This window comes from Peromyscus leucopus, chromosome 4 (genome assembly GCF_004664715.2).
Source record: "Peromyscus leucopus breed LL Stock chromosome 4, UCI_PerLeu_2.1, whole genome shotgun sequence".
NCBI classification, from domain to species: Eukaryota; Metazoa; Chordata; class Mammalia; order Rodentia; family Cricetidae; genus Peromyscus; species Peromyscus leucopus.
Window position 1 is genome coordinate 138,737,432 of NC_051066.1, and position 20,853 is coordinate 138,758,284.

General features: G+C 43.0%; 1 protein-coding gene across 11 annotated transcripts in view; it reads right to left on the reverse strand.

Moving 5' to 3' along the window:
* Positions 1-20,853, reverse strand: part of Ptprt (protein tyrosine phosphatase receptor type T) — a 1,105,165-nt gene that overhangs the window by 686,106 nt on the left and 398,206 nt on the right. For all 11 annotated transcript variants that reach the window (XM_028868606.2, XM_028868602.2, XM_028868605.2 and 8 more), the window contains exon 6: positions 7,646-7,820. In XM_028868606.2, coding sequence (XP_028724439.1) covers positions 7,646-7,820 — 175 coding nt within the window. The remainder of the gene's footprint in view (positions 1-7,645; positions 7,821-20,853) is intronic.

Consider the following 20,853-nt stretch of genomic DNA (forward strand, 5'->3'; position numbering starts at 1 on the left):
CCTCAGCCTCCCAAATGTACCACCACTGCCCAGTTGACAACAAATTTTAGAACCATCAACTTGTGAATATTAGAATGCAGCTGAGTTACTTTAGCTGAGGACATTCATGTCCTTTAGCCAAGCAAAACACTCTGAAATGGAAGACACCGGAAAGATCAGAAATAAGTGGAGAGAATAAGAACATTTATGAGCACTGGCCTGGAACAGGTAGGCAGGGGATGGGCTGTCAACTGAATGAAACCTCAATTACAGAGTAATCTAACATATAGCCAGTACATTATCACAACTCAATAAACAGCTCTTCAGAATTAAGTAATTCCAATTTGCTTTCATTGCAGCCTGAGTCGCCTAAAGAATGCTGATACCACCTACAGCTAAGATTAGGCTGCATCTTCTAAAGCCCCGATTTTCACTATGCTAGGATGCTGGTGAGCCAGGCAACCTGAAAGCATGTCAGTGTGCAGGGAGATAGGGACTCACCCTGGGCTTGATTGTACAGGCCTTTCTCCAGCCCTGGCTCCTCAGGTACCGGGGGAGGGAGGAAGACTGTGAGCTCTCATAGAGCAGTCACAATTTGAATGAATGTCACAGAGTATAAGAGGTGGCCATGTAACCAGGTGGTGCTGATGATAGCAGGACCATCTACTAAGTTTCTGTGACTCATCAAAAGTAGACACTAGAGGAGACCCAGAGAACTCCGACCTATGTGGCCCCCGATAATGCTGATGTTCCCAAGCTACATTTTTATACATCTCTCCTTCCGTATGCTCAAGCATTACTACATGGGGATTAAGCACCATCCTCTACTTTACATATGCCTTAAATGATGCCTCCAAGTCCACAGAGGTATGGGGTGAGATGTCTGTCCCACTCACTGAGTCCCACCTGATGTGCCATTAATTAGCTAGCATCTTAGAGCATGTGTATTGGACACAGCTCTGAACACTCCTGCATTGGTCATCCCATTTCACTCTCACAACACCCTCCCAGGAACAAAATTCTATAACCCTGTTTCCAGATGTATCTGCTGGGGCCCCGAGAGGTTTATACCATGTTCAAAGTCACAGAGATGGATCAGGATAGGTCCGGGATTCCAAGCTAGGCATCTTAACTCAGGCATTACTGTGTATGTGGAAGAAAAACCACATAAGGATCATTTTCTTCCCCTGATGCCCCAAAGTCAGCTGGATATCCACACCTCACTCCTCATCCCACAAAATCTGTGTGATGAACAAAATCCATCATCACTCAGGAGGAGGAATAACAACATGGGCCACAGCTCCAACAGCAAGTGGCCCTTCAGAAGTCGGTTTTTATTGCTTTTCAGATATTTCTCCTTTCCTTGATAAAAGGGTGACTACTATTCTTTTCATTTTTAAATTCAAATATTTCAGTATGGAAGCATGTAAGCCACTGGCTCGGCCAAGGCTAAGAGCATTTAGTGAGAGAGTCCTTCTTCATAAGACCTTGCCCTCAAATGCTCTATCCCCTGCCTTCAAGTGACCACTGGGCACTGGTACCTGTGAGCAACCCTGCTTCTCACTGCCTTATGTCTATGGGGGTCTGGTGTGTCTACCTGCTTGCCTGTTATCTGTACCCCTTTGGCACTGATTATAGCACTGTGATACCAGGATCAACAAAGCCCTAATCCTCAGCCCCTCCCCACCCCCAACACAGCTACAGTAGCACATCTCAGACTCAGAGCTAACCCTCGGCTTTCCCCTTAGGATGACCCTCAGCTCCTCAACCCTGCTATGCTGGCTCTCTCAGCTATAAAAGAAGTTGAAATAAAACCAATGTGCATAGCTGCAATTAAGATAAAACGAGACAACATGTGTGAGGGGCCCCATCTATATTCAAGGGACCAAGCAAATGGCTTATCACCCACTCAATATTAAAATGTGGAAAAAGGGTACTTAAAAAAGTGAAATCCTATGCCAAAAAAAGTGGATGGATTTCACCAAAGAGTCATAAAACAGGGCCAGATTGCAGAAAGTATCATGCACCATTGCCTGCTGTGGAGAAGCCACAGAACCTCCCAGCACACCTCTCAAAGGAGAGAGCATGGGCTGCAGGGGGAGGGGTTATGGAGCAGCAAAGGCTGCTGGGTCACAGTGACACACGTGACTAATGCACCTGGGACCAGAGCTCACACTGTTCCCTTTGTCCCCTAGACCTCGGTTGGCACAGCTAACAAATGACAAAGACTGTCCCAGTGGCCACCTCTCCGAGCCAAAAAAACATTGCTTCAGCAATCCTCCTGCCCCAGTAGCCTATAGATCAGCACTGCCACACCTCTTCACCCTGACTCTGAGAAGAAGACATGGGGAAAGAACAAAGCAAGCATTTTCTGGCCCCATTTTTCTGTGAGTACAAACTTTGGGGTATAGCACTGACTCCCGTGGTCCTTCCTATCACCTCATCACCACTTCACGCCTGTCAGGTGCCTCATGCCTGGTGCCTCACAGGTATGTCCCATGGCCAACCAAATCTAGATAACTCCTGATGGGCACAGCCAGAGGCTTGTCTCACAGGTGACTTGCTGTGGGATGGTCTGTATGTCAAATCTGTTGCTCCGATTGGTCAATAAATAAAACACTGATTGGCCAGTGGCCAGGCAGGAAATATAGGTGGGACTAGCATAGAGGAGAATTAAGGGAACAGGAAGGGAAAGGGAGTCACTGCCAGCCGCCGCCATGACAAACAGCATGTGAAGATACCGGTAAGCCATGAGCCACGTGACAAGGTATAGATTTATGGAAATGGATTAATTTAAGCTATAAGAACAGTTAGCAAGAAGCCTGCCATGGCCATACAGTTTGTAAGCAATATAAGTCTCTGTGTTTACTTGGTTGGGTCTGAGCGGCTGTGGGACTGGCGGGGGACAAAGATTTGTCCTGACTGTGGGCAAGGCAGAAAAACTCTAGCTACAGTGACTCTAGACCCTGTCAAATTGACAGTAGCTACTGACTATCCCAGTAGGAAAAGAGATGAAGTGATGTGAATTCTTTATACATCATCTTCCATGTGACTATCCACACCTGGAGTTAAAAAGTTCAGAATAGAGAGTCCAGACAGGGATATCCATTCTGGCCCCATTGAAGTCACCAGTCACACAGAACCAGCAAAGAGAAGTCAAAGTTTTTACACCAGTAAGACGGTAGAGAGCATAAGAGAATAGGGCATTCCACTGTAGGACCCCCAAAGCAGAGTGGGAAATCAACTATGACAATGCACAATGAGTGTTCCAGGTGACAGCTCAGGAAATTACACATTCCCTGAGTATTTGAAAGGCCTACAAAGGCCACTGTGTCACACGCATCAATCTTCTGGGACCAGAAAAGTAAAGATCTGAGCATAATGCGATCAAAGTGATGGTTTCTTTTATATATTAATGGCACTTCATGTGAATGAACTTAAAGGTGCTTTTTTTGGTATTATTTTGTTCATGACCACCTAATTTGTTGATCTTTGGCTTAAAGGTTCATGACATTCTGGTGATGGAAATAAATGCCTGCTGAAACCAATAATCCACTCACACATCAATCAGGCCACAGAAATCTTAAGGCTGAGACTCATGAAATGATAGACCATGCCTATGAAAGTAGTCAAACAGTAGCAACTTCTGTGGTTCAATGAATACAGAACTCGTGCTAGGTAGAAGCCTTGAACGGGAGCCCTTAAGAGAGACCAGATGACACCCTCACACTGCCAGAGCTCATGTCTGAAAAGGGACTGAAATGAAGCACAAGCAAAGGAAAGCCATTGCTGTGAAGTGCAGTAAGAGCTGTGTAGGTGCATTATTTACTTTCCCTGTTGCTGTGCTGGGAGAAGACATCCTGGCAAAAGCAACTGAAGGGAAGGTTTAGTTTGGCTCACAGTCCCAGAGTAAAGTCCATCATGGTAGATAGTCATGGCAGCAGCAGCTTGAGGCAGCTGGTTGCCCTCCATCCACAATCTGGAAGTGGGGGCAGGGCAGGGGGTGATGAATGCTGGTACTAGGCTCATTTTCTTATTATTCAGTCCAAGACCTCAGCTCACATAACAATGCTGCCCATAGTTAAGATAACCTTTCCCATGCTGATTTAATGTAGATAATCTCTCACAAGTATGTCTATTGGTAGAAGTATTAAGGCAACTCCACGTAGTTAAAAGGGAGGTTTATTTTGTAGGGTAACTTATGATTGAAGGGATAGGTTATAGGGTCTGGGAAAGGTGAGGCACAGTCCAGCAGTGTTCCCTGGAGAACTCTGTTCAGTCTACCTCCAGTGTCCAGGATTCAGGAACCAAGAGAGCCAGCCCCTCCAGATCTCTGGTCTTTAGGAGTCCTCTCTCAGCTCCACCTTGTAGGTGTGACAGTTACTGAAGCCTCAATGGGGGCTTCCAGGTCAAAGCTGGAACAGCTACCCACTACATCTCCCCCTTTTGTCTAAATAAGAAAGTTCTAACCTAATACAAGGCTATATACAATAGGAATGATTATCAATATTGTCCAGGAGTAATAAAGGATAATGACCTAAATAAGATGGAACTACAACCAATGAGAACAGTATCAAACAAGAGACACATACTAAAATCCAGAGAAGTCTGGAGCATGACTGAGAGACTCTAGGTCCGTGGGCTGAAGACAGATGCCCCAACTTTACAGAGAAACTTTGGATGATTGTCCAGGCTGCCAGATGTCTCTGTCTACTCTTGTAAGACTCCTGAAAGTTGCTTGCATCCTTGTCCCATTTCTCAGGTAATATTATGTCCTTCTGAGGTCTCTGATGTAGTTGAAGACTAGATAGTTATAATTTCCTCAGTTATGATAAGAGATAAGTTAGATATGAAACCTTAGACTCACAAATATAAGACTGATAGGATATCTTCTTTAATTTTGCCAAACAAATAGACTAGATATTATTAATAGACTAAATATTGTAACTGTAATTCTTGCTTGATAATTGTTCTGTTATATATAATTTTACTATGTTAAAGGTAAAACCTTCCTTTTTGAAAAAAAAAAAGAAAAAGGGAAAGTGCTGTGGATGATTGATTGATAAATAAAACACTGATTGGCCAGTAGCCAGAAAGGAAGTATAGGCAGGACAAAGAGAGGAGAGGTCTGGGAAGTGGAAGACTGAGGCAGAAAGACATTGCCAGCTACTGCCATGAGAAGATGTAACAATACCAGTAAGCCACGAGCCACGTGGCAACTTATAGATTAATAGAAATGGGTGAATTTAAGATATAAGAACAGGTAGCTAGAAGCCTGAGCCATTAGGCCAAACAGTTTAAATAACATAAGCATCTGTGTGTTTATTTTATAACTGGGCTGTGGGACAGTGGGGGCTTGGCAGACCCGGAGAGAAGCTCTCCAGCTACATATATCCTACGGCCAACAAAATCTAGATAACTACCAACAGGCACAGCCAGAGGCTTGTCTCATAGGTGAATCTAGACCCTGTCAAACTGACAGTTGCTATTGGCCATCTCAGTAAGAAAGGAGACAAAGTGATGTGAATTCTTCATGCATCATCCTCCATGTGACTATCCACCCAGAGTCAGGATAGTTCAGAATAGAGAGTCCAGGCAGGGATCTCCATTCTGGTCCCATTGAAGCCACCAGTCATACAGAGCCAGCAAAGAGAAGTCAAAGTTTTTACACCAATCCATGCTCAAGCAAAAACAAAGCAGCAGCAGCAGCGACAACAAACAACCAGAGCCTTCTGAGAATCAAGCAATTTTTTTCTCCCTTCAAACACAGCAGGTATTATTCTACAGCTGGCACAATATGAACAGGTTCATTATTTCATTCACTAAATATTGCTATATTAAAAGTTTAATCAGTGAACATAGCAGTGATAAAATGAATACATTCATACACTATTGCTGCCTCTGTAAACCGCCAAACGATTCTTTGCAAAAGCAATATTACAATACAGAGAAGAAAATCCATAAAGATATTCATATGCTTTGGTCTACCAATTCAACTTCCAGAGAATTTATCTAAGGAAAGAATCTGGTTCTGTATAATACAAAAAAAAATTAAAATTATTATTAGTTGTTGTTTTGGAAGAACTGTGCTGAGATGTAAATTTTCATACACTCAAAGGAAGAAAATAGAAACACCTGGAAATACTTCAATGACTGTGAGTATGGAAATTTTTAAAAAGAGGAATTTGCATTGGACGGAATGTGCATTGGTTACTTTTCTGTTGATGTGATAACACCATGATCAGAGGCAACTTAAGGAGGGCAGAGTTTATTTTGGCTTGTGGTTGTAGCATGGGTGTTCATGTGGTGGAGGAGGCATAACAGCAAGCAGCCAGAACGGGAAGATGAGAGTTCACATCTTCAGTCACAAATACAAAGCAGAGAGACCAAAGTAGAAGCTGGGCGAGGCTGAGGCTATGGCTTCTCAAAGCCCATTGCCAGTGAGGTACTTTCTCTAACAAGGCTCCACGTCCTAAACAGTCTATGACTTTTCAAACAGTGCCAGAAACTTAAAGCAAAGTGTTTAAATATGTGAGCCTATGAGTGATACTGCTTATTTGAATCAGCATAAATGATATATGCCTGATATGCATGATTGAACAGGAGTAGGATTCGCAACCTCTTCAAAGAGGCAGGGAAGGGAAATATGGTGATTTGAATGAGAATGGCCCCCATAGGATCATACATTTGAATACTTGGTCCCTAGTTGATAGAACTTTTGGGGAAGGATTAGGAGGTGTGGCCTTTTTGGACTAGAGGCACTTTGAGGTTTCAAACGCCAAGGCAGTTCCTAGTCTCTCTCTGCCTTGTGCCTGTAGATCAAGATGTGAGCTCCCAGCCGGGTGGTAGTGGTGGTGGTGGTGGCGGCGGCGGCGGCGAGGGTGGCGCACACCTTTAATCCCAGCATTCGGGAGGCAGAGCCAGGTGGATCTCTGTGAGTTCAAGGCCAGCCTGGGCTACCAAGTGAGTTCCAGGAAAGGCACAAAGCTACACAGAGAAACCCTGTCTAAAAAAAAAAAAAAAAAAAAAACAAGATGTAAGCTCTCTGCTACTGCTCCATCACCCTGCCTACCTATCTGCAGCCATGTTTCCCATAATGATGATCATAGACCCAAACCCTGTGGAACTATGAGCCTCAGATTAATGTTTTATTTTATAAGTTGCCTCAGTCATGGTGTTTTGTCCTAGCAACAGAAAAGTAATTAAGACAGGGGACCAGGTGTGTACTGATTGTAATGCAAAGCATGGAAGTAGTACCTCAAGGTAAACAAGCACAAGAAAACTGATGAACATTGACTAAAGACCATTTGGGAGATAGGCTCACTACTTCAACAGCCTTCCTGAAATATTGCCATTATATGGAACTTGCCGTTATAAAACCCTCACAAATAATTCTATGAGAACATTTCAGTAGGACATCCCTAAATCACAAAGGACATGTGATCATCTTGCTTTGAAATACAAATGCAAGTCAAATTCGGAGGTTGCTTCTGTGGTGTAAGTATCCCATATGGGAGAATGTTCTGGGGATCAGTGACTGGAAGCCTGTCTTGTGCTTTGGGAGGAAGAGGAAGCAACAAGTAAGAGAAGGTTTTCTGTGTCAAAATGGAGTGAAGAAGGTCCTGAAACCAGCCACTTGGTACAGTTGTGGTCTGGTGGCACTCACCTTTCACGATCAGCTCTGCGTAGTTGGACACACCAGACCCACCATCTGAGCGGATTACACAGCGATACTTGGAGACACTGCGTTGAGAGGTGTCTGCTACACTGACTGTGGCTGAGAAGCGCCTGTGGTTGACCACACGAGTGACCATGAGGGCCGTGTCTCTGCCATTCCATTGCTGAAGACACATGAAGAGAAAGAGAGAAGAAATCATAGCATCAGAGGCTTCCTGGTAACCTTCAACATAGATAGATCCCATGACCCTTGCATGTTCCAGGGACCTAGGACTTCCTTTAAAAAGAATAACGAATTGTTTCTATCTAGTCTGAACTATGGTTCTGACTTAAAAAATAAACCCAACCCATTGAATGCACTGCTACATGTCTGTCAGGCCAGTACTCTAGAAGCTGAGGCAGGAGGTTTACAAGCTTGAGGCCAGCCTACATAATGAATGCTTTCTCAAAACATATGAAGGAAGGAAGAGAAGGAGGGCAAGAAGAGATGATTCAAAAGGAGGGGTGCCTAGTTGGAAGGAACTGGGACAAAGGTTTCTCCTAACTACCTCAGCTCCTTGTTCAGCACACACTTGGAGTCAGCTATATTCCTTTAACCCCCTTCCCTCCTATTTTCCTTTATCTCATAAGCAGAAACCACAGTATTTCCCCAAAGACAGGCTTCAGCAGATTAACAAAAATCCAGCCCACATAGAGCATTAGTAATCAGCCTTGCTCTCAGCTCCTCAGCTGGTGATCAATGTCTCACCGACCCACAGGCTTTGACCCCCCATCTGTCCCAGGCTGCCACTATGGAATGGGGTTGTTCTCCCTTTCCTCTTCGCCATGTTCCCTTTCCTCTGCCTGCAGTGTTCTATGTCCCTGACAACAGCCCCTCTCCCACTAACCCATGTTCAGCTTGCCACCGTCTCTAGGAAGTTCCCTCATCAATCACACCACCATCTGAAAGGCAGCTGTGCCTCAATGTATTGTGCAAACATTCCACGCACCCTGGTCTATGACTCTTCCCCACTTGAGACTATGAGTCCCCAAGAGACAGAATCCCATTCATTTTCCTATGCCGACTCTACCAAGATTTGCAAGATCAGGGCAAACACACATAGGCGTTTGTCTTCAGCAACCTGAATTTTAGGTGTGATGTTTTGGGTTAGATGGATTCTTTCACAGTAGCAAGCTGTCACAACTGGTAAGGCATGCATGTGGATGCATTTTGAGTGGATATTTACTAAGTACCTAGTATGTGGCAGGTCTGAGCTGGGTGCTTTTGTATAATTCTCCATTTTAATCTTCACAGCCTTGTTGAGGTGTGTATTATTGCTGCTTTTCTCAGAAGAATCAAATGTCAAAGAGGTTAAGTAAATATGTAGAGCAAACACATCCCTCATCCAGGCTTTCCAGCATCAATTCAAATACTTTTTCCTAAGACTTTATCCCCATTGCCTGCTTTAATGTAATTTTTATCTCTAAAGTGTAATGGAGGGTTTTAATTGTCTGGTTGGATTTAGAGAAACCTGGCTATTTATGATTCCCAGACCCCACGTCTTTCCAGATGAGATCTCTGTTGCTTCTTCCATGAAGTAAATAATCTCTCTATGTGCATAATCCATTTTTTCCATGTCATTTTCCAGTCCACCTCCCATCAGGGACATGTTAAGATGGGGATACAAGAATGGGCAAGGCAGCTGATAAGGCAGCCTGTACCAACCCCATGAGGATACAGTAAAACAAGACACAGGACACAGAGTCCCCAAAGCTCCCACCAAAGGGAAGGCCTGCTTCCAACTAGTCAGGGGAGTCAAAGGGGGCAGCTTCCTTCACATCATTGTTTTAGCATTCTTAGGACTTTCTAGCTCAAACTGGATCACCTCTACATTTCCAAATATTAAAGTAAATGGCATTTTCAAAAGTCAGGAGAGCAAGAGAGGTAGCAATAGCTCCCCCTCCCGTGCCAGAAATGACCCAGCATGACCAGAATAAAGCCATGTAAGTGGTCAGGAGCCACTGGGACTATAGCTCCTGACCACCTGTGCATGTCTTGGGGTATCCTTACAGGAGATAATACAACTTAGACCCAGGTACAAAAAGCTACCAGATACTAAAGAACTCCATCGTGTTCCCACCCCCCCCCCTCCCCGCTTACAGTAGTGTGATAAGGAGGTAAAAAAGATTCTGGAAAATGTGAGACTTGAACCCTGATTTGGAAAAGATACAGAATGGATAGGGGAGGGGATTTCAGAAGATACAGGTCACCCCAAGAGTTCTGTTTTCACCATTTCTCAGCAAGTCAATGCGTGAACACTACAATACATACAGATGAGTCAATGATAGAGGATTAGTTAGATATTGTCCTGATTTATTTATAATGCTTTCATTTCTTTTCCTCCTCCCCTTTTCTTCCCTTACACAATACATTTGTCAAAAACTGCCCACCTGTGGAGTCACTGTGAGGAATAAATGAGAAGGTACACAAAACACTTAACAAAGGAACATTTTGGTGTTATAAGAGTTTTGCAATTTAACCATGAAATTAGCAAAAAAAAAAAAAAATGTTGTCAGTGGAAGAATAGCTCCCCTCCCAAAGATGCCCAAACTCTAATACCCAGAACCTGTAAATATGTATATATATACATATATATACATACATATACATACACACACACACACACACACACACACACATATATATATATATATATATATATATATATATATATATATATATATATATATACATACACACACACACATTCATACCTGGCAAGAGAGACTTGAAAGACACAATTCAGTCAAGGATTTTAAGATTGGAATGCAATTTTGGATTATCTACCTGAGACCAATGTATCACACAGGTTCTCATGTTAAAGTGGCAAGTTGGGGAGAGTGAGAGTCAGAGAAGGTATGGATAGAAGGACAGGTCAGAGGGAGGCAACTGCTCACTTGAACCTGAAGGAGGGAGTCAGAAGCTAAAGCAGAGGTCATGGTATCATTTATCTTCCCAGACACTTATAAGCATATCAACCTTTTGTCATTGTAAAACAACATTATCATCTACAAAGTTCACAATAAAAAAAAAACCCTGCAATCAAGACTAGAGAAATTATTCAGCAGTTAAGAGAACTGTCTGTTCTTCCAGGGGATGTGGGATCAATTCCTAGCACCCATAGGGCAGATCATAACCATCTGTAACTCCAATTACAGTACATCCAATGCCCTCTTCTGGCCACCTCAGGCACTGCATGTACATGGTACACAAACATTCATGAAGGCAACATACTCATACATATAAAATAAAAATAAGTATTTTTTTTGAATTAACAAAAGGACCATACAACCAAATACAAAAACAACTGCAAAAACTTCACAACTTTTACGTTTATAGTTTTGTGGTGGGGTGCATTCATAGATACCCCTCAGCCACATGCAGTCTATGGGTCACAGGCTGGACACATCCTCAAGGCACACAGCCTACCAACATCTCGGTGCCATATTCAGAACTCACTGAAGCTCTTTTCTGACTGCTCATCTCAACAATGGCAGAGAAATGAATTAGTTCTGAGCCGTTAGGTTTGTAGAATTTATTTCAGTAGCAATAAGAAACCAATACTAAGAGAAAGGGCTGGTTAAGTGCAAAAGCTGCATTGTGCACATTTACATTTTATCTTGATGTTGCCTCTAGTATTATTTACTTATCTTCTTAATGATGTCAGATTCTGGCAGAACTGAAGAGGATTAAGTGCCTTCCCCTGAACTGTTCACATTTTTTTTTCTGTTCAGCTCCTGAACTGAGAACCTTTCTCCCATTGAAGGATAGGAAATTGCAGGTTGTCTTATAGAATCTCTGGAAAACAGGCCTTTTGATAATCATACTTGTCATATTGGGAGCAGGTAACAGCGGGGCAGGAACAAGCAGGAGGGCCCAGAGTCAAGGCAGAAATAGTGCAGTGATGGACAGTGGGCAAGGAGAAATGGAGGTGAAATTCAGAGAGATGAGCACTGATGGGAAGAGCTGGTGAGTGTGACTGGCTCAAACAAGGCAGGGAAGAGCAGGTGAAAGCTGAAGGTCAAGACAGGCAAGCAGGAATGTGGCATTCCAGAGGAAGAAATCACGGGCATACGGCAAGACTAGGAGATAGACACTCAGAGAGGAAGAGACCTGGATATCTGTGTGCTATGGCCATGTGAAGGGATTCAAACACGGTAAATGTGTAAGAAGCACATGCCATAGCTACTGTTCCAGTCCCAGGTAAGGGCAGAATAGAAAATGCAAAGGAGAAGACAAGAGGGAATTTGGTTTAACAAGGAAGGGAGCTGAAATCTAGGTCCATGGGCTTGATTGACACGAGGAACATCCTATTTTCCTTTCTTTTGCTGTGATGAAATACCTTGACATAAAGCAACTTAGCGGAGAAAGGGGGTTATCTGACTCACAATTCTGTGTTAAATCCATCCTATCAGTGAGTCACAGGGCAGAAGCTTAAAGCACCCAGTGATATCCTTAGTCAAGAGCAAGGAGAAATGAATGCATACACATTTATCACTGAACTAGCTTTGTCTATTTGTCTGTAGTCCAGGGTATAAAACCAAGGAATGATGCCTCCCACTTTTTGACAGTGTCCTAGCTAGGCAGTCAAGACAATCCCCTACAGACATGTTGATGGGCCAACACCTCAGACAATCCTTCACTGAACACTGTGGCATGAACACTGGGCTCTGTGCATGTCCCCATGCCATGTTTGACTGTTCATGCCACATTTGATTGTTACAACTATTGTTTGAGTAGCTGACTTGAGTTGATGTTTTTTTTTAATTATTAAATCCAAAAATTTCTGAAATGGTCCTAAACATACTTCTGCCATTTTGTACTGTATATTTATTTAAAGTAGAGTTCTTGTCATTGACAATTATAAATTTAAAATATTTATCAACTCTAAAAAGTGTTGAAGAGGCTCTCCATCCTGCCGTATCAAATATTTATCCAAGATTTAATTCATTATACAAAATTAGTAAGCATATCCATTTGATTAGATACTCAAATTTGCTTTGATCTTCAATATAAAATTATATATATGCCAAGCAATAAAATATTTCTTTATAATTTATTGCCAGTGAATGTTTGATTTATATGCCTGTCATATATCCTGTATATCCAGAGTAAAATTTTCTATGGTTAAAAAGGGTGTCACTAGCGGAAAAAGTAATCCTTGCCTAGAAACCAGGGGCTAACACTTGAACCACCACTGTGGCCAATTGTAGTCATAGCAAGATGAGGAAACTTAGCATTCATTGAAGTTGGTTCCTAAGAAGGGGAGTTGAAGCCTTGGGCAGCCTACATGCACAGGCTTGGGGAATGAGAACTCTGGCTTCTAAAGAGACTCTAGAAAGGACAATAAAAGCATCCTCGATGCTTGGCACTTTCCTATCTCTACCTTCTCCTACAGTAAATCAACACATGATGCCCCTGAATTCCAAGAAGCACTGCCTTGAAATCTATGAGTACTTGGCTTCTGAACAATTTGTTTCCACAGGTTGTGCTGTTGTTTTTAATGGGAACTGACCATGGTAAAATACCGGCCATGCAGAAAGCTCAAGTTTTCTACAATAAAACATTGTTTCCTAACACAACACAAGACACACACACACACACACACACACACACACACACACACACACACACAAGAACTGCATAAATGAACTGGATACATATTTTGTTTCATTTAGGATTAATGTGAACATGGACTAAAAGGCAAGCAAATATGATTGTATTTTAAGGTCTTTAAGGTTAGATGTAACCTATTGTCCAGGCTAGCCTCTTAACTTACTGGATAGCCCAAACTGGTCTCAATCTCATGAGCCTCCTACCCTGGCATCCCTGGAATATAGTTGCGTTACCACACCTGTCCCTAACTGGCGTTTTTGAATGCTTAGTTTTCACTCATGACTGTGCTCACTGGCTAGCACACTAGGGATTGATTCATCTTTTTAAAATCCCTGGGAAAGTTCTCAAAGGGTGGTCCTTGGACCAGCCACCTCGGCAGCTCTGGGGAACTTGTTAGCAGTGGAAGTTTTTAGGAGAACTGCAGCTGATATCCATTTGTAGATGCTGTTCAGTGGAGCTTGGACTCCGAGTTTTCTCCTCTTTCCCTATTCTATTATTAATCACTCTGGAAATGTACTCATTATTTTACAAAACAGAAAATGAGAGACTGTGGGGTGTGGAAGGTATAATTTCTGCCCAAAGGAATTTACAGGCTGGGTAAAGATTCTAGCAAAACAACAAAAAGGCAAAAACATAAACATGAAGTAGAGCATTGAAATAGCCTGCTTCGCAGAGGAAAAACAGGGTGGCTGTGGAAAAAGGCCTGCTCTTAGAATAGCCTACACCAGTGCTTTTCAAGGCTGGTGCTCAAGATGGATTACATTAGCATCGCTTGTGAACTAGAAAAGTGGGTTCTCTAGCCCCACTTTAGACCTCAACAATTGGGAGCTCAGACTGACCCTAATCAATCAGGCTACTTTTATCTTAACAAACGGATGTTTGGTAAAGTATGCTATGGGTCATAATAATTAATAGTCCTAATTAAGCAAGTGTGATGGTGAACATTTTTGACCCCAACACTTGGGAGGCAGACACAAGAAGGTGGAGTGTTTGAAGCCAGCCTGGACTATATAGTAAGACACTGTCTCTAATACATTTGAAAATATCTTGTAGTAAAGATGGAGGAAAAGTCAAAAAACATGGCTTAGAGTAGAAACCTTGTTAAAATTGCAGATTGGGGTTGTCTGGTTTGATGGGTAGGCCTGGGATTCTTCATCTTTAGCAAGTTCCCAGGTCTACTGAAGCTGGTCTGTAAGCCCCATCAGAGCATAGCTTTATGTGATTTTGCTGAAGGAGGAACTATATCTAGATGATCTATTCCATAAACAGGCCATTCAAAACCAGCACCCATTTGCTGTCCAATGTGGAACAAGCACAGACAGACTCAAGGGCTCTGTGCTATGGATAAATATCACTCTATATAAGTAAAACACTGATGGCCAGTGACCAGGCAGGAAGTATAGGCGGGACAAAGAGAGAGGAGAATTGGGGAAACAGGAAGAAGGGGGGGGAGACTGCAGCCCCCGGCAGGACAAACAACATGTAAAGACACCAGTAAGCCACCAGCCATGTGGCAAGGTATAGATTTATAGAAATGGGTTAATTTAAGATATAAGAACAGTTAGCAAGAAGCCTGCCACGGCCATACAGTTTATAAGTAATATAAGTGTCTGAGTGATTATTTTATATGTGGATAGTGGGACTTCGGGGCTTGGTGGAACCTGGAGAGAAGCTCTCCAGCAACAGCTCTGTAACAGAAGGTAGACCCTGCAAGGTTCCAGACACCTTCATTTGTTTGAAAAGCATCTCATTTCATCTTGCAGGAAATCACAGGCCTACTTCTCTGGAAATAGTGGAAGTCTATAAGTCAGAAACAGATACATAAGAAGGAAAGTGATATATATGTACACATGTCCCACAGTATCAAGTTATAGCAGCTGAAAGATCAGTAGGTAGATAAGGTTTTTTGAACTCTTATCCATCAGTCTAGACCCATGGTCCTCAGTTTTCAGTGTTCATCAGAATCACATACACAGTGATTCCAGAGGCTTCGTGAAGGCAGATAATTCTCATTTCTAACAGCTTCCCAAATGATGCCAATGTGGCTCACCTTGGTCTGTGTTCAACAACTTGAAGACTAATCTCATCCTCAGCCCTTCAGGGGAAAGCAAGTAGGCAAATAAGCATCCCAGAACATATCAATTAAAAGCTGCCTTATTTCTAGGACAACTTCCTGGGGTTGAAATTTTTCACTGCACCAAAGGTACCCAACCCCAAGAGAAGGCTAACCCAGCCCAGGATTATGTACAGAGCCATATTCCTGACCTAAGGATGACTGAGTCCTGCTCACAGACACCAGAGATTCTGTGTGCTTACAAAGGTCCATGGAGCTACATCTGGCCAGAGAGAAACATATATTCCAATTCATCCAGGGATGGAATACATGCTCTAAACAGAACAAAGGGGTCTTACAGCCTAAACAACCTTTGGTTCAATCTCATGCTTACCAGTGTCCCTCTCAGGGTAACAGTTGCCCATGAAATCAAAATCCCCCCACCCCCCCTGTAAAAGCAGCTTGTATTCCAATTCCTCTGAGCTTGCATTGTTTGATATGGGTAAGCCAGCTTATCCATGGAAGAAAATGACCTAGAAATATTTATACTTTGTTATCCCTAGAGCACACACACACACACACACACACACACACACACACACACACACACCCCGTTCCACCTCAAGTAGGATCTCTCTGTCTTGGGAAACACCTAGAGAAAAGGTGTGCCTAATGCATGTTCTATTTGCTCACTTCCTAATTATCTACCAAGGTATCTATTAGGGCCTCACTGTTTTGCTGTTCCCTCTCCATTCATCTCTTGTGCCACGACATTATCCCCTTCACAACAAGATAAGATATAGCACAAGAAGAAGAAAAAAAGGATGTCATTATTTCAGAGAAGAGCCGGGCTTGCAATTGATTTGTAATTGGCAGAAATGAGGACAATGCTGTCTTTAATAAAAGGGAAACTGTTGCTGGTTCTACACAACAAATTGGACACTCACTGAATAGGAGATATTCAAATACAGTGTCTTGCAATCTTGCAAGCTAGTTTGAGGTTCAGGAATCAAAAAAATAAGTAAGTAAATAAGTAATCAGGTCCAGCATTTCCAGCTGAAATGGTCTGATTGCTCCAGGAGTCTCCCAGCCAGCAAATATTTAGGTGACATTCCCACAATCCATTGGTAATGAATATTCTTTTCACCCCCAGTCCTCCCTGCAATGGTATGACATTTGGAAACTTACTAGAATCGCGTCCATCAATTCTCCTAAGAGCACATTTGTACCTTTTTGGCAGTCTCTAAAGAATAGCTTTTGATTATTCTTTATTAAAAGTTAAAAGAAATAGAAGTCGACATAAATCATTTTTGATTAGCTGTTCTGAAACCCTTCCAAGGGCCCACTGCATTCATGGCCAGCGGCTATTTGGGGTCTGATGCCTGAGTCCAGAGCTCCTGCAGACTCAGAAGAGGAATTGGTGTAAACCCCACAGGGAGCCACAAAGCTTACAGCAAAGCAGACAAGACAAGCAGGTGGGGAAGGGGCTGCACCTTGGCCATCTCCCGGGGATGGCTTCCTTGTTTGCGACAGGTTCATCCCTCCAAGCTCCACTGGAAGGCCACTTCCTCTGAAGTTACTAGTGCCCACATCGCACACGCACCCTCTCTGCTTTCCCCATCTTGCGGCCACCAGCCCCATCTTCCCCAAGAAGTCTTTCCACTTCATGATGAAATAGTCAACTGTGTTACTCAAGAGTCTATCTTCACCAATGGGAGGTAAATCCGCAGTGGGGGAAGGGAAGGGCAAAGATTGGTTCTGAGTGCTCTCTGTCCTATCCCAGCTCCTTGCCAAGCAAAGAGCCAGCTGAGTTGAGATAAACCCTGAAAGTATGGGCTGGGGATGGGCTGAGAAAAGACACAAAGAAACAGCATAAGAGAGAGAAGCATCTGAGGGGAAAGTTCCAGGTCAGAGTAGCCAGGGTCCTCACAGGGGAGCTGTACAAGACAGGAGAAAGGAAGCCCGGGCATTGCATACAGGTGAAGTTTTTTCTATTTATTTTTCACGGTGCTGCATATGGAACCCGGGGCCTCAGCACACACTAGGGAAACACTCTACCAGGAGCTTCATGCATATCCTGGAGCTTCTTGATGATCTGAGTGACCTTTGGGTGAAGAGTAGCACAGAAGATAAAGCATGAGATGTCAGGGCCACAACTAAAAAAAAATGAGTTTTATGATTTATAGCTTATATCTCCATAATGTCTACTAATAAATATTAATGTTTAGTTTTCTTAACATAAGGTTCCCTGGCTACGACACAGATTTCCCATGTTGGAACATCATTTTACACCCACCCCCACCCACATTGTCCCCATAGACCATGAACATCATCACGAAGCCATCCTGGCTGCAGTGTCATAAGTAACAAGTCCCCTCATCCCTGGACCAGGCATCCTGAGTCTTCTGCCCGCATCTATAAAACTGTAGTAGACAATCTTATTAACCTGCATATCAGCTAAAACAATCTCATAACAGTGACCGACCCATGGCCTCAGGGGCCCAAGAGGACAGGCAGATGTTTACAGAAGGAATACTGAGTGTCATCAAGGGCTGAAAGAACTGTCAAGTACAGACAGTGACCCAATGATGGGGGTTTGACTTAGAACATCTCCAACTCCACAGCAATGTGAAAGTGATATATATTAAGTGATATATATATATTTGCACTTCAAATTCTGAATTTTTATTTGTGCTTTGCCTAGCACTATGTGCTACACTACTGTGGAAATGATGGACAGCAGCCAGGAGCCCCAGCGTCCAGTCAGTCAGCAATGAGAGGGGGAAGAGACGGGAACTCCATAATACCCTGCATTGCTGAGCAAGGCTGACCCTTAGCTTGAGTCTAACTAAATGTACTGTCAATGCCCCTCACACTCATGATCAGGATGCGACTCCCTCCCTAAGCCAAGGAACATCTGTATAAGGACTGATAAGCGTCCCTTGGTTTTAACAAGGAACACCCTGCTGATATTTACAAGGGTGGCTTTTAGAAAGAGATGGATACTGAAGAAAACCACATTGCAAATATCAACCTTATATTTATGAAACATGGCTCAGAAAGAGACAATAAAGCCAAAAAGCATCCAGAGAGGTCAGTGTGAGTGACATTTCAAGTGTACTTTTATTTCAATGATTTTCTTACAAATTTGGGGAATTCAAATACATTTAAGTATCTAGTACAGTGGGTGGAAAATTAGAGGCATGAATGTATGCTAAATAAAGGAATGTGTGTGCATGCATTTGCATGCACGCGTTGGGGGAGGAGTGCATTTGCATGCATGCGAGTGTATGTGTGCATGTATGTGGTGGGAGAACAGAGACTGACATTGGATATCTTCTTCAACTGCTCCCTGTTTTACTTTTTGAGACAGGCTCCCTCCTGAACCTACAGTTGTCTGAATCAGCTAAGGTGGCTGGCTAGCAAACCCAGGGATCCTCGTGTCTCTGCCCCCCAAAGCACTGGGTTTGCAGATGTGCATGGGTGCTGAGGATTGAACTCGGGTCCTCACGCTTGCACGGCAAGCACTTTACCCACTGAGCCATTTCCTCGGCTTGAACTTACGTTTTTTTAAATAAGGATCTACCTGCAAAGCATGATTAGATTTGGTGTAGCAAAGCGAAATGAATGAACCCAAGGCTTCAGGATACAGCACACATCCTTATCCTGGCTCTCCTCCTCAACTCCAGTTTGACCCTGAAGTCCTCATACACACACACCATCCCTGCCCCTAATACTCAACCTCATTTGGGCTGTTAATGTCAGCTTTTTGAAAGATCATGGTGAGCATTAAAAGTATTGTGTGTGTAGGCCTTCAGGACATGTCCTCACATGCATACTCTCCCAGTTTTACCATCCTTGTTGAGTTTCTCTGATCACCATGCAGAATCCCTACACAGAGGGACATCCAGTTCAGAGCCATTGGAAGGCGGAGATTCTTCACTCAGCACTCTCTGTGTTGGTAGCCAGTGCTTCCCCACTGGATCAAGGTAAGAAGCTAATGGGAAGAGTTGCTGCTATGCAGACTGACAGACATGCCTCTGCTGTGGGATGGTCTGTATGTCAAATGCTCTGATTGGTCAATAAATAAAACACTGATTGGCCAGTGGCCAGGCAGGAAGTGTAGGCGGGACTAACAGAGAGGAGAATTGAGAGAACAGGAAGGTGGGAGGAGACACTGCCAGCCGCCACCATGACAAGCAGCATGTGAAGATGCCAGTAAGCCACAAGCCACGTGGCAAGGTATAGATTTATAAAAATGGATTAATTTAAGATATAAGAACAGTTAGCAAGAAGCCTGCAAGTTTGTAAGCAATATAAGTCTCTGTGTTTACTTGGTTGGGTCTGAGCGGCTGTGGGACTGGTGGGTAACAGAGATTTGTCCTGACTGTGGGCCAGGCAGGAAAACTCTAGATACATGCCTCTTTATCTTACAGCCAGGTGCAGCTGATGTGGACCAATGGGCTCACAGAATGAGAGCCTTTTCCTGTCAGACCCTCTCTGGTGCCTGTGATTGTCTCAACACATACACAGACCCTGCTGAGATCCATGCAGAGCATCTGCACACATGACCTCATTTCTGAGGTGGCAAGTGGTATGGTTGTACAGTCTCCCAGTGGAGCATACTCTTTGTAGAGTGGCCTCAAAGGTTAGCTCCATGGTGGTCCTGAAAGGTGGTCTGGCTCTAGAGTCCCTGGAGAGTGGGGTAAGGGTAGAGTCCTATCAGCCATGCATTGTGATAAGAAAGGAGGACACGTGCAGAATATTCTAAACACCATTTGGATAAACAGTACCCCTGAGGGAATCTGGACTGTGTCCTCACCAGGAAGTCAGCCTTTCCACTGAAATTGGCCACTCGACCCTAGGAGACACTTCCTACTGTCTCTAGAATACCAATATCTAAGGAAAAGTGAGCATTTTTCTTCCATTTAATGGCATTTATTTTTGTTCCTGTTAGTTTCCTTATTTACTTTTAATGTTTCCATAAAACAGAAAGAAAAGAATAAAAGCATTATCAATCTATTATCACAATTAATAATATTGATGTATGCTTTATAGTATTATAAGTATATGTATATATGTAGGCACAATATATAGGGATGTATATACATTATATAAGTAGGTATATAACTCTGCACATATTTATGTATGTATATGTGTTTTTTCATTAAAATATTAAATATACCAACTGTTTTTTAGTTTGTACTTTTCACTTAATTACGTACTATGAGAATGTCATTAGTATCTGCCCACTGTCTGATATTTAATTATTTCATTCCAGCATTTACTTAATTAATCTCTCTTGCAGAACATTCTAGTTCTTCTAGTTTTCTGTACAATTGCATGTAGTTGCAGGTACATCTCTGTCCTCATTTCTGGTCATTTCCTTAGAAAACTGCCATAAATGAAGCTAAGTTTGGAAAAATGTGTGCATTGATGGTTTCAGATTTTATGTGCCTGACTATCTTCCAGAAATGATGGGCCTGTC